Below are 19670 nucleotides of genomic sequence, written 5' to 3' on the forward strand. Positions count from 1 at the left end.
TTTGTCTTGTAATTATGCCAAGTGTAAGGCTACTATTAGAAGTTATTTCCTGTTTTAACTTAGACCGTAGGATCTAGTGGTAGTTTTTCATGCAAGGTCTATATATATCTGTTTGTAATAAGAACAAAGGGTTGAATCTTATTTTATGAAAGTCTTGCAACACCCACGCCGCGGTGGCAAACGGGTTCAAGGGACGGACATAGATGGATTCCAACCACTATTTACATTCAAATGCAATTTAATCTTTCAAGTCCTTTAAAGTTTCTGCACTTTATCATTTCATTGCAATTTATCTTCAGGTTCTTTAACTTTTATTTGCAAATCTTTTAACAAGTTTATGCAAATTTACTTTAATCCTTTTTGTATTTTAATTTGATCATTCGACTTCGTCGAATCAGTCTGTTTTTAATGCATTTAATGCAAATCAGACAATAAATGTTCAAGTAAAAGATGATGAACATTCATATTTTTCTAGAAAATAACACACAAATATGTTCCGAGATTTACTAGTTGATCTCTCAAGTAATTAAATTAAACTAGCGGTTGTTTACCAAAAATCAGTGTAAACAAATTGGCACGCCCAGTGGGACTGTTTTGTGTGTTATTTTCTTTTTGAAAAATTTTACAAAGATTGAAATATGAAAAGTTTTAGTCTTTGAGTGGCCTCTAATGATTGATCATGGTGATTTAATTTCTATGGTTAACAATTATTATGAGAATATTGATATTTCTGGGCAAATTGCGAATCAAATTGTGGCTATAAGAAACGGTTTTCGAAACCGTAGTGAAAATGGTTTTCGAAACCATAATTTTTGAGAGGCCATATTATCTTAGCAATTTGAATTGTTTACATTCATCATGTAAAGATTGAATTGCTTTTAACTCCAAGTGGTATGGAGAAGTTTTTAATAAAATAAAATTCAAGAAAACGATGATCGAAATTGTTTTCTAATAATTAATGTGTATATACTTGATTTCATGAATCAAATTCGGTTGGGTACGGTTAAGCCAATATTTAGAAGATTCAAATTAAATTTTGATGAAATATTTTGCCATGCATGATGCTAACATGGAAGTTGTTTTTAAAATTGGTAAAGTGGTCAAAGTTTTGTTGATCATATCAAGTATGAAAAGATAAGTGAGATATTGGTCAAACATGGTTCGAGAGATGTTGCAAAACTGGTTGAATTTTCATATTGTTTATCTCATTCTAAGAATGATGTTTTCGACCAAGAATTTTATTAAGGTTTTGACCAAAACGATGGTAAAGTCTTACCATGTTTATTTCGACATAAAAGAAAAAATGTGATGATGAAGTCAGAATCATCTTCTCTAAAATTTGGCCATGTTTCTTTCAAAAGAGGTCATTAAGTGTTTTCTCTAAATTGATGACATGATTAAAAATGTTATTCCTCTCACTTTCTTCGAGAAACAACATTTTTGGGGGCCTCTGTTGACACCAAAATTACAAAGTTTATGGTATTGAGAAACTTTTGGTGTTAGAATTTGAAAAGAAGGAAAAAATGGAATGGTCATATGAATATTAATTAGAGAGTAGATTCCACCATGTTATTTGGAATGGCCATATATGAATTTGAAAGTATTTCTGTCGAAGTGATTAGCTTTCATTAAATTCAAGACTTTCTTTTAGTCGAAGATGCAACTTGTTGGTCGAATTATTGTGATTGGTTTTAATTTGGTCGAATTATATATAATTATCAACATGTTGGACGAATTATAAACAGTATTGGAGCGACAAAGTGAAGCAAGGCAAGCGCATGCAAGTGGAAGTTATTTTTATTTGTCTTGTAATTATGCCAAGTGTAAGGCTACTATTAGAAGTTATTTCCTGTTTTAACTTAGACCGTAGGATCTAGTGGTAGTTTTTCATGCAAGGTCTATATATATCTGTTTGTAATAAGAACAAAGGGTTGAATCTTATTTTATGAAAGTCTTGCAACACCCACGCCGCGGTGGCAAACGGGTTCAAGGGACGGACATAGATGGATTCCAACCACTATTTACATTCAAATGCAATTTAATCTTTCAAGTCCTTTAAAGTTTCTGCACTTTATCATTTCATTGCAATTTATCTTCAGGTTCTTTAACTTTTATTTGCAAATCTTTTAACAAGTTTATGCAAATTTACTTTAATCCTTTTTGTATTTTAATTTGATCATTCGACTTCGTCGAATCAGTCTGTTTTTAATGCATTTAATGCAAATCAGACAATAAATGTTCAAGTAAAAGATGATGAACATTCATATTTTTCTAGAAAATAACACACAAATATGTTCCGAGATTTACTAGTTGATCTCTCAAGTAATTAAATTAAACTAGCGGTTGTTTACCAAAAATCAGTGTAAACAAATTGGCACGCCCAGTGGGACTGTTTTGTGTGTTATTTTCTTTTTGAAAAATTTTACAAAGATTGAAATATGAAAAGTTTTAGTCTTTGAGTGGCCTCTAATGATTGATCATGGTGATTTAATTTCTATGGTTAACAATTATTATGAGAATATTGATATTTCTGGGCAAATTGCGAATCAAATTGTGGCTATAAGAAACGGTTTTCGAAACCGTAGTGAAAATGGTTTTCGAAACCATAATTTTTGAGAGGCCATATTATCTTAGCAATTTGAATTGTTTACATTCATCATGTAAAGATTGAATTGCTTTTAACTCCAAGTGGTATGGAGAAGTTTTTAATAAAATAAAATTCAAGAAAACGATGATCGAAATTGTTTTCTAATAATTAATGTGTATATACTTGATTTCATGAATCAAATTCGGTTGGGTACGGTTAAGCCAATATTTAGAAGATTCAAATTAAATTTTGATGAAATATTTTGCCATGCATGATGCTAACATGGAAGTTGTTTTTAAAATTGGTAAAGTGGTCAAAGTTTTGTTGATCATATCAAGTATGAAAAGATAAGTGAGATATTGGTCAAACATGGTTCGAGAGATGTTGCAAAACTGGTTGAATTTTCATATTGTTTATCTCATTCTAAGAATGATGTTTTCGACCAAGAATTTTATTAAGGTTTTGACCAAAACGATGGTAAAGTCTTACCATGTTTATTTCGACATAAAAGAAAAAATGTGATGATGAAGTCAGAATCATCTTCTCTAAAATTTGGCCATGTTTCTTTCAAAAGAGGTCATTAAGTGTTTTCTCTAAATTGATGACATGATTAAAAATGTTATTCCTCTCACTTTCTTCGAGAAACAACATTTTTGGGGGCCTCTGTTGACACCAAAATTACAAAGTTTATGGTATTGAGAAACTTTTGGTGTTAGAATTTGAAAAGAAGGAAAAAATGGAATGGTCATATGAATATTAATTAGAGAGTAGATTCCACCATGTTATTTGGAATGGCCATATATGAATTTGAAAGTATTTCTGTCGAAGTGATTAGCTTTCATTAAATTCAAGACTTTCTTTTAGTCGAAGATGCAACTTGTTGGTCGAATTATTGTGATTGGTTTTAATTTGGTCGAATTATATATAATTATCAACATGTTGGACGAATTATAAACAGTATTGGAGCGACAAAGTGAAGCAAGGCAAGCGCATGCAAGTGGAAGTTATTTTTATTTGTCTTGTAATTATGCCAAGTGTAAGGCTACTATTAGAAGTTATTTCCTGTTTTAACTTAGACCGTAGGATCTAGTGGTAGTTTTTCATGCAAGGTCTATATATATCTGTTTGTAATAAGAACAAAGGGTTGAATCTTATTTTATGAAAGTCTTGCAACACCCACGCCGCGGTGGCAAACGGGTTCAAGGGACGGACATAGATGGATTCCAACCACTATTTACATTCAAATGCAATTTAATCTTTCAAGTCCTTTAAAGTTTCTGCACTTTATCATTTCATTGCAATTTATCTTCAGGTTCTTTAACTTTTATTTGCAAATCTTTTAACAAGTTTATGCAAATTTACTTTAATCCTTTTTGTATTTTAATTTGATCATTCGACTTCGTCGAATCAGTCTGTTTTTAATGCATTTAATGCAAATCAGACAATAAATGTTCAAGTAAAAGATGATGAACATTCATATTTTTCTAGAAAATAACACACAAATATGTTCCGAGATTTACTAGTTGATCTCTCAAGTAATTAAATTAAACTAGCGGTTGTTTACCAAAAATCAGTGTAAACAATAAGTAGGGCTTCCATTCATTCTTTCTTTTACTTTACTTCTTCAAACGAATCTGCATCTTCAATCGCGTTCCCTTCTCCAAATTTCCAGCGAATCTTCTCAATGATTTGCGTTTAGGACGACTCCAATCCCTCGCTCGAAGTTTTCGTCAGTTTCTTAAGGTATTTCATTTCATACCTTTCCTCTTTTCGCTAATTAGGTCTGCCCTAAGTAGGAACCCTAATAATTTTTCCGATTAGATTTAGAAAAATGGTTATTTTGAGGGAGTTAGATGATAATGAGGGGAGAGTCCCTGTTTCTTCTCCTGGTTATCTCGAGTGGGCGCGGCAAGTTCGCGCCCACTATACTAGGGCTAACGGCGTTCTTAATAGCCGAGGGTTTTACTCGGAATTGTGGGGTTTTGATGTTGGAAGTAGTAGTAGTAGTGATAATGATAGCAATAGTGATAGCGGTAATGACAGTGATTGCGTCATAATCTCTCCTTCCTCTTTCACAGGAAAGCGGAAGAACCCTTGTCGTGATCTGGTTGTTGCTGGTTATACTCCCGTCACCATGGAAGTCTCCTCGAAGTATACCAGTACGGAAATGGTGAGAAGCTATAGGAAAGCCGTCAAGCTTTCTGACCCCTCTTATGAAGATTCTATTATAACCGAACCCGTCAGAGAGGACGAGTTCGTATTTACTAAAAATGACACCCCGCCCGATTATTTTTACCTTTACACCAACGTGATCCAACCACTCAACATCTGGCTGCCCTTTACTTCCTTTGAGGCGGAGATGTTGAAGGTTCTTAACGTCGCCCCCACCCAACTCCATCCTAACAGCTGGGCCTTCATCAAAGCCTTTGAGGTAATGTGTTTAGGTTTTGACCTAAAACCCTCAATTGGCGTTTTCTTCTCTTTTTACCAAATAAAAAACTTAAAACCTCAATCTCTAGTTTCCCTTAGTAGTCAACCTAATCATCGTCTCCTAAGTTTATATGCCTCCAATTTCAAAAACTTTAAGGATTCTTTCTTTCGGGTTCGCTGCGGCGATCAACTCCCGGACTTGATGTATGACGAGGTAGACGATCCTCTGTTTCCCTTCTACTGGACTGATAACCCTAGACTTATCAAGGGAACCATTTTTGAGACCCTGAGTGACTTTGAGCAGGACACGGTCAATGTCCTTGATTCTTATGCCCTCATGGATTCTGCTGAAATTCTTAAGTATGAGGGTAATAGTAAAGCTTTGGAGGAGTATTTACGTAAGTAATGAGTTTGCACTTTTTGTTTGTTTCTTTCTTTCTTTCTTTTTTTTTTGTTGTTTCATATTGATCTCGCCTTGTTGCTGATTTGTACTTTTGCCAATTTCGTTTTCTGCAGAGAGAATGAGGACAATTTCCAATGAGGAAAGATTAGCCTTCTTGGCTAAAGCTCGCCAGCAAAAAGCCAAACCCGACGCTGCTGTTGGCGACCCCTTGAAACAGCTGCAAGTGGAGGAAGCTGTTTCGAAAGAGGGGCGAAGTAAGAAAAAACATGATGGACAGATCAGTATCGCCATCCCAAGGAAAGAGGACACTGCTGCTGGGGTAGTGGAGACCGAGGTTCTCGCCCCGCCTCCTGCCAAAAAACAAAAGATCAAGAATACTCCTCAACCTGCCGGGGGCGTTGCCAAAGATAAAGGCGTGGCTTCTAGTTCTTCCCAACCTTCCTCCCAGGACGCCGCTGCTACTGCTTCCCTTTCTTGGAGCTCTTTTGACCCCTTCGAATTTATCGAGAGGGGGGTGACTATGGTAGGCGACATGACCCGCTTTACTAACACTCCCACGGAGGATTTGAGGAAGAAAGCTCTGGAGTACGAGGTTAAGGGTACTCTTCTCAACTATTTGCTGACAAATTGCCAAGAACAGGAGGTCCAGGAGGCGAAGCGAAAGGTGAAGACAGTTGACGACCACCTTGCTGACATTGAGAAGAGGTACTCTGAGACCAAAAGCAGACTGGAGGGGGATATTCAGAAGTTGAAAGAGAGTCAGGAGAGTGAGGCGGAGAGGTTGAAGAAGGAGTATGAGGAGAAGCTGGCTAAGGTTAAAGAAAGCTATGCCGCTTCCGAGACTAAGCTTAAGGAGAACGCTGCTGCTCAGGATGAGAAAATTTCAAAGCTTTCCAAGGAGAGGGATGAGGCGGTATATTCTGCGGGAACCTTGGGCGAGGAGAAGGCCAGGTTAGAGAATAATGTCACAGAGCTTCAACTCTACGCCGCCAACCAGTATGATGAAGGCTTCTCTTTTGCCATTGAGCAAGTCAAGCTGCTTTTCCCAGACCTTGATGCCAAGCGCCTAGGTGAAGCTGATGCGATGAATCAGATTATTGATGGGAAGCTCGTCCCTTATATTCCTCCTCAATGAGTGCTTTTCCTCTTTTGTTGTAATGGATTTATCTTGCCCTTCTGTGGCTTTTGTAATTACTTTTGTATGCCCTCTTGTGGCTTGAACATCTTTCCCTTCATGGGGTCTTTATTAATTTTTTTACTTGTTTGATTTCCTGTCTTCATATTACGTTGTGAGGTAACGCCTTCTATCATTCTTGCCTTTAAAACTTTCACTCTTGCACCTGCGATGCCTTTGACATTTTAAACATAATTACGAATCACTTGTGAATAACTTTATACCTGTTGCCTTTTTGGCGATTGTAACTAGTATGGCGCTATGATACGTCGTCTTGTTTCGCTGCATGTAGAATGTTTCTGCTGGCGTTACAAACGATTTGGTTGTGTCCTCCTCGCCTTTAACATTTTATGGTTCAGAGCTCACATCTGGGTTGATCTTTTATAAAGATTCAGAGCTCCACTTCGAGATAACCATTTTTTTTTATATATGGTTCAGAACCCGTAACTTAATCAGGTTGACCTTTATTGGCTTAGATATTTTGATTGTAAAAATAGACATGCATATAATAGAACCCCTGATATTTTGAAATTCAATGAGCCTCAATAAAAACTCCTGTTTGCACAGGAGAAAAGAGTGTTTCATTGTTTTTATTTATTGATGAAAAATGATTCTAGTACATCATAATTTTAAATAGTGCTGAAAGGAAATAGAATTTACTTCATTCTTCCATCAATGGAGTGACGCTCCATGGCTAACTGTAGTAGAACTTCAAGTTTGCTACATTCCAAGTTCTGGGCAGAGTCCTTCCTTCCATTGTTTCTAAACGATATGCTCCTCCCTCAAAGGCTTCTTGCACGCGAAAAGGACCTTCCCAGTTTGCGGCGAATTTTCCTCCTTTGTCCTTTCCCATGGGTCTTTTCAAAACTAAATCGCCTTCTTGAAACTTTCTTTGTCTGACTCTGGAATTATAACGCCTAGCGGCTCTTTGCTTTATGGCGAATTCCCTGAAATGTGCTCTTTCCCTTTTCTCTTCAATCATGTCTAGATTCTCCTCCAGGGCTCTATTGTTTTCTTCTTGAATTATGGTTTCTCTGCGCCAACTAGGAGGATCTATCTCTACAGGGATCATTGCGTCTGAACCATAGACCATTGTGAATGGTGCTTCTCCTGTTGATGATTGGGGGGGTAGTGTGATACGACCAAAGGATAGGCGAGATGTGGGCTACCCAAGCCTCGCCTTTGCTAGCTAGCCTCCTTTTCAATGCCCTTAATATAACCTTATTTGCTGATTCCGCTTATCCGTTAGTTTGAGGATGCTCCACCGATATGAAGGTATTTTGGATTCCCTTGTTTCGACAGAACTCTACGACACTTTCACTGGCGAACTGGGTGCCGTTATCTGATACAATATACTTGGGCAATCCGAATCTGCAAATGATTTTCTTCCAATAAAAGATCTTAACCTGTTCCGCCGAAATACTGGATACTAGCTCTGCTTCTATCCATTTTGTAAAATAATCCACGGCGACGATGATCCATCGCGCTTGTTTGTACCCAACTGGAAATGGACCAATGATATCCACGCCCCACATGAAAAAAGGCCATGGGGATAATACTGACTTCAGTGGCTCTCCTGGGACGTGATCTAAATTAGCGTGTCGCTGGCATTTATCGCAGTTTCTTACGTACATGGCGGTATCATCATGTATATCTGGCCAGTAAAAACCTGCTCTTAATAACTTTCTTGCTAACGCTCTTGAACCAATATGGCTGTCGCACGAACCCTCATGCACCTCGGACATAATGCGCTTTGCTTCTTCATTGCTGACACACAGAAGGAGGGGGGAAGCGAATCCTCTCTTGTAAAGCTTATCCCCAACCATGGAGTACCATGCCGCCATCTTTTTTAATTTGAACGCCTTTTCCTTTTCCTTTGGGAGTTCGTCATTTTGGAGGTATCGGATTATGGGCGACCTCCAATCTTCCTCTTCTATTACCATCATCAGATCCTCCCCGCTAATGCTGGGAGTTTTGATGGTTTCTTGGATAACGGTTTTATGACTTCCTGGCTTTTTCGTGCTCGCCAATTTTGACAACAAATCTGCCCTCATGTTTTGCTCGCGGGGAACATAAACTAATTCAAAAGAGTTGAAGCATTTGGCTAGATTTTGTACCCCCTCTACATATTTGATTAACTGTGGCTCCTTCGTTTGAAATTTCTCTGATACCTGGTTGGTAACCAGTTGGGAATCGCTCATGGCTTTCACATCCTTCACTTCCATATCCTTCGCTAGCTTCATTCCTGCTATCAAAGCTTCGTGTTCGGCTTGATTGTTGCTAGCTTTAAAGGCGAAACGTAGTGATTGCTCTATCATAACGCCATCTGGTCCTTTTAGTACTATTCCAGCCCCACTTCCCCTTACGTTGGAGGCTCCATCAACTGATAGGGTCCAAGGCGAAGTTTTTTCAGTTATTGGCGGGGTAGACATTTCTAACACAAAGTCGGCCAACCTTTGAGACTTGATGGCCCCTCTAGGTGAGAAAGTGATGTCAAATTCTGACAACTCGACGGACCACGCTACCATCCTTCCCGCTAAGTCAGGCTTTCTGAGGACATTCTTAATAGGGTAATCTGTCCTAACAACTACTTTATGGCTTTGAAAGTATTGTCTTAACTTCCTGGCTGTGACAACTACCGCGAGAGATAGCCTCTCGATCCTTTGATATCTTATCTCCGCTCCTCTAAGGGTTCTACTTACGAAGTATATGGGTTTTTCCTCGCCCTCTACCTCTTGAACTAAAGCGGAACTTAAGGCTCTATCGGAAACTGCAAGATAAAGGTAAAGAGTATTGCCTGGTAATGGGCGCGTCAGGATGGGCGGAGATGCCAAGAATTCTTTTAATTGTTTGAAAGCCTCCTCGCACTCAGGCGTCCATGAAAATCTTTCATTTTTCTTTAGAGATGTAAAGAAATGAAAACCTTTCTCGCCTGCGCATGATAGGAACCTGGACAACGCCGCTATTCTTCCTGTCAGCTTCTGAACCTCTTTTACGGAGGTAGGACTTCGCATGTCTATGATGGCTTGACATTTTTCAGGGTTGGCCTCTATTCCTCTGTGGGTGAGCATGAAACCTAGGAATTTCCCTGCTTGCACTCCGAAAGAACATTTTGCTGGGTTTAACCTCATGTTGTATTTCCTTACCGATCTCAGGATGTCTAAAAGATCATCGTCATGCTGGTTCTCTTCGGAAGTTTTCACTACCATGTCATCAATGTATACTTCCAGGTTCTTTCCTATTTGTTCGGAGAATACCCTGTCCATCAGCCTTTGATATGTCGCCCCCGCATTATTCAGCCCAAAAGGCATAACGTTGTAAAAATAATTGCAGGTGTTAGACATAAAGGCTGTGTGGCGGGCGTCTGCGGGATTCATCTTTATTTGATTATACCCGGAGTAGGCGTCCATGAAGCTCAACATTTTGCATCCAGAAGCGCCGTCTATCAACCTATCTATGTTGGGCAAAGGATATGTGTCTTTGAGACACGCCTTATTCAGATCCGTAAAATCTACGCACATCCTCCATTTTTCGTTGGCCTTTTTCACCATGACGACGTTTGCTAACCACGAAGGGTATTTTATTTCCTCAATGAATCCAACTTCTTTTAGTTTCTCTACTTCTTCTGCTATCGCAGCTCGCCTTTCTTCTCCTACCTTTCTTTTTCTTTGAGAGATTGGTTTAGTGCTGGGCGATATCGATAGCTTGTGGGTGATCACCCCTTCATCTATTCCTGGCATGTCTGAAGGCTTCCACGCAAATAGGTCAGCGTTATCTTTCAGGATTTTGATGATTTTCCCTCTCTCTTGGTGAGTTAACGCTGTCCCTAAACTGGTTGTCTGGTGTGGGTGTTCGCCAATTTGGACTTGCTCCAGGTCTTCTATAGGGCTCACTCTCTTGTCTTGGAACTCTTCTCTGGGATCCATATCTGAATTCTCAATGATGTTTATGCCACCAGGAACTGTGGTTTGTCTTCCCTCAAATACTACACTTGAATTGGAGGTTTTATGTCTTATCTTCAGACTGGACTCGTAGCACTTTTTGGCGAGTATTTGATCGCCTCTAACTGTTCCTACTTCTCCGTTGTCTAGAGGATATTTAATCGCTAGATATAGGGTGGACATGGCCGCGCCCAAGGTGTTGAAAGCGGGTCTTCCTATGATAATGTTGTAGGAGGTGAATGGAGTTTTGACTACCAAATATCGTACCTTGATGGTTTTGGCGTTACTCCCTTCTCCAAAGGTAGTGAGTAACGAGGCGTAGCCCATTACGTCTACCTGCTCTCCGGAAAATCCAACCAAAGTTCCGGCATATGGTTGCAACTGCTCCTCTGCTAATTGCATGGCCTTAAAGGCCTCCCAGTACATAATATCTGCTGAGCTTCCTGAGTCAATCAATACTCTCTTTACGTCGCAGTTCAGGATTTGGACTTGTATTACCAGAGGGTCATCATCGTGAGGTGCCACCTCAAGTCCATCCTTTACCGTGAATGCCAAATCCGGGACGGCGAGTGGTTGTGGTTGTCTCACGAGGTATATTTCTGAGATTGCGCGGCGCACATATCGTTTCCTCGTCGAGCTTGACTCGCCTCCTCCTGAGAATCCCCCTGCTATTGTATTCACAGAGATCCTTCCTTTGGGAGATTCTTTACCTGACCCGGGAGTATTTCGTGGTTCTTGCCTAGGGATTTTAGGCACGACGACTCGGCCCTGTGTTGCGTCTTCAATGAACTTTCGGAGGTGGCCGCTTTTGATCAGTTCCTCGATCAAATCTCTCGGGCGGAAACACTTCTCCGTGGAATGACCTCTGCATCTGTGATAGGAGCACCAAGCGCTGTCGTCGAGCCCCATGGGGATATTGTTGGTTCTTCTGGCGGGGAGGTTTGCCAAACCGCTGGCAAGAATTTCGTCTAACACGTAAGCTTTTGAAGTATTTAATGGCGTAAATTCTCCACTGGCGGGATGGTTCCTGAACTCTCTCCTTGATGGTTGATGGTAGGGCTTACCATGGCGCCTTTGCCATGAGTCTCCTTGATGGCCTCCAGCCTTTTGTCGCTGGTGATCTGGCGCTTTAGTAGTACGGCCCACATATTCTTTCTCCTTGGCATCTCTTTGCCTTTTCTCGGCGTTGCTCTCTTTGCCCTTTATGTAACACTCCGCTCTCTTGTTTACCTCCTGCATCGATGATGCTGGTTTTTGGGCTAAGGATTCGTTGAAATGCCCTGCTCTCAATCCATTGTGGAAAGCCGCCACGAACATCTCTTGGTTTGGATTCGAAACCTTAATGGTGGCCTCGCTGAATCTGGCGAGAAAGCTGCGTAACGATTCGCTGTGGTTTTGGCGAATGGAAAAAAGGCTAGTTGACGTGACTTTCACGTGTTTTGATCCGGCGAATTGGTGGATGAACTTTTTGTGAAAATCAGCGTAACTTTCTATTGAATTCCTTGGAAGGTTCATATACCAACGCAAGGCTACGTCCTTAAAGGTACCGGCTAGTAATTTACATTTTAGGTGTTCCGAAGCGTTGATTATGGCAGTTTGTGTTCCTATTGCCATCAAATGCTCCCGATGGTCCGTTTTTCCGTCAAAAGTAGGAAGGTGAGGAACCTTTATTGCTTCTAAGACTTGAGTATCCCATAAATGTTGTGCCAAAGGTTGTACGTCCATGACGCTCTCTCCTTCCTCCTCTTTTGAAATCATTTTCGCTTTTTCTTTCTCATGTGCTCTTTCGGCCTCAATGGCCGCAATTTGAGTCTGCAAACGCCGTATTTCCACGACGGCGGCTTGCAAAGTACTGACACTAGAATTATCGTTATTTCCGTGTTCTCCAGCCATGTGGAGATGTTTAATTTTTGTCTAGTTCGATGTGGTAGGCTGGGACAAATGTTTTTACCGCAGCCCCACGGTGGGCGCCAAAATGTTCTGGTAAAAACTCTAAGGGGGTTGTATTATTGATTAAATGATGTGATTACAACTTAGTTCGATCCCAACAACCCTGGGAGTTTTATATATCAGAATTCGATCTTTTACAAATGGAAGTATGAAGCTATTTATAGACCGCTTAGCCTTCTTCTCCAAGCTAAGATTCCTAGAAATCCGGTCCTTAGCGTCTTCTTCGGTGGTACAGCGTGAAAGTAGGGATGATAACCTTGGTCTCCAAGCTATGGTGGTTATGGGAAGTTGATTTCTTCTTTCTCAAGTCAATAGTTAACGCAGGGAAGGAGAAGATATTTATACTAGTATGGGATTCCCCTTCTGGGCGTTGCCACGCTGTCGTTAGTCACGCCTTGGCCACTTATCGCCTAATGGACATTTAGGGTTTACTTGATTTGGGCCTATCCTCCTTCTTATACTAATTGGGCTTACTGGATATGTCCTTAAGCCCATTGCCCAGTCCAGCCACCAAATTTACAATTACTGCTCTCAATTAATATGTCGACACAATGTTGTTTTATACCAAAAAAAAATGTACACTTGGCTTTTATTTATTTTTTGGCAAATTACAATTGGCTTTTATTATTATTATTATTATTTTTTTTTGCAAATTTATTTTATAAAAAAAAACCTTACACTTTCTAATTCATTTTATAAAATGACAAATTAACATTTGTCAACCTTTTTTTTTTTTTATAAGCGTCAACGTTGTGTGTTAGTTTTTGCCAATTTAGTATTTTGAATTTGGATCCTCTCCAATTTTCCTCTCACGTTTTCTCTCATTTCAGCTTCAGCTTTTGATTCCATTTTTATCATTTCGCTAGCTAAGCGAACGTTATAAAAGTAGGGTTTTTTGGAGGGTTTTCACTATCTAAATAACAGACGGGATATTTTGATAAATTTATATGCCGCGCGAGAAAATAGATAAAACGACTAAAGAAATTCTCTTCTATCTTAGTAACGGGGCCCGCCCAAACGCAAAGCTAATGAAGGTATGTCTTTAGGCCCCAAAATTTTAAAAAATTATAAAGCCCATTAGGCCCCCAAATGTAACAATTGTATTGTATGTTAATAATAATAATAATAACACTATAAAAAAATAAATAAATAAAATAATAATAATAATAATAATAATAACTATAATAATAAAATCCTCATATGCGTAAAAATGTATCCAGTTCAATTGACTTCATGTGCTGTAATGTTAGCCTGATGTCACCGGCTTAAAACTCAGTGAGTGCATTTTCATTTGCATTTTCTTTTGCTTTACTATTACACCAAGAAGATATTGATCACAGGCAAGCTCAATTAACACAACTATGTTACTTAAAGTTTGGGAAAAATAAGTTATAAGCTAGCTGATAGCTGAAAAGTAAGTTTATAGTTGATGGCTGAAAAATTAGCTAATTGAAATTAAAGTGTATGATAAAATTAGTTTTTAAAGTAGTTAATAAATATAAAATGACATAATTGATATAGCGGATAATTTCTTTTTTAATGTGAGTAGTTATTAAATTAAAGGGTAAAAATAGAATAAAGTATAAAAAACTATAAGTTATAAGCTCAAACGCTACTTGAAATAGCATCTGAAAAAAAACTATAAGCTAGTAAAAAAAACTTATTACCAAACACCTCTAATTTTTTGAAACAAACTTATAAGCTTATATAATAAACTATAAGCTAACTTATTTATATTACCAAACACACCATTAGTAGCAGAATTTACTAGCTGGTTGCTAATTACTATAGTGCACTTTACCATTACTTTGATTTTTGTATTAAGGTATCTTAGATCCAAAACTCATATATATATATATGGAGCAAGTGTAATCATAATTCAATTAATGAATCATTTCATCTTATCATTTCATTCTCATATTATTTACCGCTCTTTTTTTGTTGTCAAAAAGTAAATGATTGACTGCCTTTTTTATTTTTAATAAAATGCCTTACAATCTGGATAATGTTATTTATTTTAATATTAAAACATTGTCTATACCATAATATTCCAATAAAAAACTATACCATAATATAAAAGAATTATTGAAAACAAATATACCAATTTTAATACATATAAATAATCAATACATTTTAATTTCTTTAGGGCTTATGTACAATTCTTTCAAGTCAATTTCTATATTGGATTCGTTCTTATATGTAAGGCTTCCCTCTAGCTTCAATTAGACATTTATTAGTGGACGGCAAAATTAACTTCTTGAATTAGTTTATCCTTAAATTGGATATCGAGTTTCAATAAAAAAATTACTAATAATAATTAAGGTTAACTTTTTATTTTACTTTTTTTTATAATAAATTTTTTATTTTACTTTTTTTTTCATAGGTCTCTGATCGCTGTCGTTTCGCGATCAAAATAAGTTTTAATTAAAATATAGTACAAGGGAGTTAACCTTGGTCGTCTCACAAGGACCTCTAATTTAATAATTAGTAAAAATAAGAACAATGAATAACACAATTAAATATGGGGTTTTGGGTTTGTTTAGATCGAAAGAGTATTAGAAATTCAATTGATAAAAAGACGATCAATCCATTGGTTTTAGGAAAACTTCGTTATGATTCTATCCTCGGTTCACATAAAATATTGTTTATATATTCATGCCTTGGTTGGTTTATAAGACCGATTATACAAGCGATAAACAGTTTATACGAATTCATTCGATTAAGCAAAGAATGTGTTCAACTAACCATGAGTAGTGAACAAGCGTCACTTAGAACACGGTTTGTATCATGACAGATTTCGACCAACCCTTTTTTGCTAAGCGCGAAAAAACCTATATCAATTCATATTCGAACTAGTCATACAAGCGATGAATCAATCCGAAAAGTCTCACAATATATAACTCAAAATAGAGATTAAGCATCACTATATTCGAGTTTCATAAATAAATAAAGAGCATGAATTGATAAGAGAAGACAATAAATAAATAAACTGAATTACTATTAAGAATTGAACCTCAAGAAGTCATGAACGATGTTCCCGTATACCAATGGATCAACCTAGGGTTGCTAGTTCTCCATGAGAATGTAGCAGCCTTTCTTTTCTATTTTTTTGCGTGAAATCAGAATTCCCCCTGAAACCCTAGCTGTGTTTTTGCTTAAGTACTCAGAGAAAATTGGGCTTAAAAAGCTACGGGTCGAAAAACATAAGTTTGACCCGAAATTACATTATTTTCATAAAGTCTGGAACATAAACGTAACTATTTGACACACTTGCCCTCCGAACTGGGTTTTGGCCTCAACATGAAAGTTGTATCTCTTGATCTCAGCTTTCCAACGCATCTTCCGGCGCCTCAATCCGATATTCGTAGCTCCAGTTATGACCTGCGGACTGGAAGGGTGTCAAAGTGCTATTTATTCATAAATTAAGTGCGAAAATAAAATAAAGTTAGAAATAAACTTAAATATAAAAACACATTAAAATAGTAAAAATAGTAAATTAAACCATAGGAATACACTAGTACAATAGTAAAAGAATGTGCATTAAAATGCACTGATCAAATTCCCCCACACTTGAACTTTTGCACTCCGAGCAAAACTTAGGATTAAAGACTTAAACTAAAAATTTAAAACACAAACAAGCATGCTACAACGTCACAAGTACCAACACATTCTAAGATTCAAGCTACAAGCCTTGGATTGTTTTTCAAAGATTGGCATAACTCTTGTATGTCAACTATCAATGATAATCATGCATGTGTGTGTGAACTGCCTATTACTGTCAACCAGAGTCATGACATGATCCTTCTCATAAACTACACAGTCAGGATACTAAGCTACCTTTTCTTTCCTACAACTCAGAGTTTGAGTTTAGATTTCAGCTTGAGGGGAAGCTATTCTTTTCTTGTTCTCACAGGCTTTTTGATTTTTATACGCAGGGATACCACTTAAGTTCATTTTAGTTATGCTTTAGGTGCTACTCTACCTTTTCACCTGACGGGATCTCACTTGTAATGAGTCCAACCTGTTACTCCGAATAGAGCACCCTACACAACATTTGTTCCTCCAGTTTTAGGCACAAGAACTCAACATATTCATTATTGTTCCTCCAGTTTCGGGCACAGGAACTTATTCTATTTTTATTTTTATTTTTTTAATTTTTTTTTTATTGTGTAGTATCCCATCATTTAATCTAGCCATGATCCTACAATCAAGTAATTCAGTTTTCCCCCAAACTTAGTCCTAATCATACCTCTTTATCGTATTCTATACTCAGACAACTTAGCTGATGACTGTGTATTTTAAAGATTTATCAAGCCACTACTAAGTTTGCAAGTTTTTCAGCAATTGTGCATTAAGGTGCAAAGATCATCATATCACGTATGAAAACGAGAATTTCCAAAAATTTCACCAATCCTACAGTTATATTACTCTAGTCCTAAAACATGTAACTACTCATAACAATTGCATGCATGCTAAATTTATTTATTTATTATTATTATATTTTTTTAATTGACAGGAAAGTAAAATAAATAAATGTCCCCCCCACACTTAAAACAGACATTGTCCGCAATGTATAACATTAAGCATAAAGAAAAGGAAGGAACACACCCGAGGGCTAAGGTGTAGCTTTCATGTCTGGTGGTTTTGGAGGAGGCCTTTCTGCACTTCGAATACATGAAACGGGAAAAAGCAAATAGCAGATGAACTTAGATATTAGTAAAAAATCTGGTGGCTTGGGAGGAATAGCCAGCACATATGGTACACCTGCAATAACAAAAACATGGAAATCAGACAATCCACGGTTAGTTTGTGAGTCAGATAAATTGGGTGGAAGAGATGCACAAATGGTGAAGGACAACTGCATGTTTCTTGGCTTAATCAAAGGTTCCACCAACAATTTTTTTTCTATAGTCAATGGTTTCTTCCGACTAAAATCCACGTTTTTGCTGTCAACTACAAGAGTTATTGTATTTGCTTGAATTTCTGCACAAGTGGTTGTCGGCATCAAAATATCTTCACTTAAAATAGCTGCATTGATCTCAAGACAAGCATTACAAACACCACATTCACAAGAAAAAATTTCAAAAGATTTATCTACTTCAAGCGAAGTATGTAATTCATCTATATCATATTCAAAGGAATTTTGTGGTGTGATCTCTTCCATGCATTCACTTGAATTTATGTTGCTTATTTTGTGTTCATCAACAGAAACAAGTATTGTTTCAATGGGCTCACCTGGAGTTTCATCAACACTTGTATCACATTGCATTACCTCTAAGAGTGCAGCAGGTTGTACATCATCATGCAACATCTTCTTCTCTTGAATTAGATGGGCATTGGAGATTATTTGTTCAACTTGATCAGTTTGGACTTTCATAACTTGCATATGTTGAAGAAATTGCAAATGATCTTCAGCCATTCTCTTATTATTTTCAGCCATCTGCATTATCATTTCTTCCAAACTAGGTTGTGGTTCAACTACCAATGAATCAATTTGCTGAAACTGTGGATGTGACCAAATAGGCTGTTCGTCAAGATATGAATTTTGTTCTTGATAGTATTGTCCTTGAAAATTACCTACAAATTGGGTCTCACCACAAAGAGCAGTATCTAACAATATAGGACATGCATCACTAATATGAAAACTCGAAGAACAAATATTACACATCACAGTTGGAATATGATTTTGATAGCATGTTTGTTGTTTTCTTGCATCCAAGCAATTAATTATATAAGTCAACTGGTCCAATGAATCTTCCATTTTTTTTTTATAGTTTTTTTTTTTTGTCTAAATGAAATGAAGAGAAAAATAAAAAAATTGAGTCAAATAAAATCTAAAAAAAATAAAAATACCACCTAAAATCTCTAAAAATCAAACAAATCTATATATAATTTTTTTAGATTTTTTTAAATATATGGAAAATTCAAACAAAATAAAAAGTGGTCTAACCGAAGGAATTTCGCAATTTCAGCCTGAATTTTCGTATCAAAGATACGAAAGTTTTGTTCCTTGATTTTTTTCGGATTTGTGGACCAAATTTCGGATCAATCCGAGATATGAACCGAAAATTAATTATTTTTCAGCTTTACTACAAAATTCAACGTCAGAACCTGAAACACAACTAAAACTCACAAAACAAAATTGTTAGTAATGTTAGTTAGTTCTCAATTTTACTAATCCTAATCAGAGATCCCCGGCAACGGCGCCAATTTGATCGCTGTCATTTCGCGATCAAAATAAGTTTTAATTAAAATATAGTACAAGGGAGTTAACCTTGGTCGTCTCACAAGGACCTCTAATTTAATAATTAGTAAAAATAAGAACAATGAATAACACAATTAAATATGGGGTTTTGGGTTTGTTTAGATCGAAAGAGTATTAGAAATTCAATTGATAAAAAGACGATCAATCCATTGGTTTTAGGAAAACTTCGTTATGATTCTATCCTCGGTTCACATAAAATATTGTTTATATATTCATGCCTTGGTTGGTTTATAAGACCGATTATACAAGCGATAAACAGTTTATACGAATTCATTCGATTAAGCAAAGAATGTGTTCAACTAACCATGAGTAGTGAACAAGCGTCACTTAGAACACGGTTTGTATCATGACAGATTTCGACCAACCCTTTTTTGCTAAGCGCGAAAAAACCTATATCAATTCATATTCGAACTAGTCATACAAGCGATGAATCAATCCGAAAAGTCTCACAATATATAACTCAAAATAGAGATTAAGCATCACTATATTCGAGTTTCATAAATAAATAAAGAGCATGAATTGATAAGAGAAGACAATAAATAAATAAACTGAATTACTATTAAGAATTGAACCTCAAGAAGTCATGAACGATGTTCCCGTATACCAATGGATCAACCTAGGGTTGCTAGTTCTCCATGAGAATGTAGCAGCCTTTCTTTTCTATTTTTTTGCGTGAAATCAGAATTCCCCCTGAAACCCTAGCTGTGTTTTTGCTTAAGTACTCAGAGAAAATTGGGCTTAAAAAGCTACGGGTCGAAAAACATAAGTTTGACCCGAAATTACATTATTTTCATAAAGTCTGGAACATAAACGTAACTATTTGACACACTTGCCCTCCGAACTGGGTTTTGGCCTCAACATGAAAGTTGTATCTCTTGATCTCAGCTTTCCAACGCATCTTCCGGCGCCTCAATCCGATA

General features: G+C 37.1%; 1 protein-coding gene across 1 annotated transcript; it reads right to left on the reverse strand.

Moving 5' to 3' along the window:
* Window positions 1-7832: 7832 nt before the first annotated feature.
* Window positions 7833-12428, reverse strand: LOC123922170. Its single transcript, XM_045974916.1, has one exon. It carries the CDS (start codon window positions 12426-12428, stop codon window positions 7833-7835), a length of 4596 nt encoding a protein of 1531 aa, XP_045830872.1.
* Between the last annotated feature and the right edge of the window lie 7242 nt (window positions 12429-19670).

Source organism: Trifolium pratense, linkage group LG4 (assembly GCF_020283565.1).
Source record: "Trifolium pratense cultivar HEN17-A07 linkage group LG4, ARS_RC_1.1, whole genome shotgun sequence".
Taxonomy (NCBI): domain Eukaryota; kingdom Viridiplantae; phylum Streptophyta; class Magnoliopsida; order Fabales; family Fabaceae; genus Trifolium; species Trifolium pratense.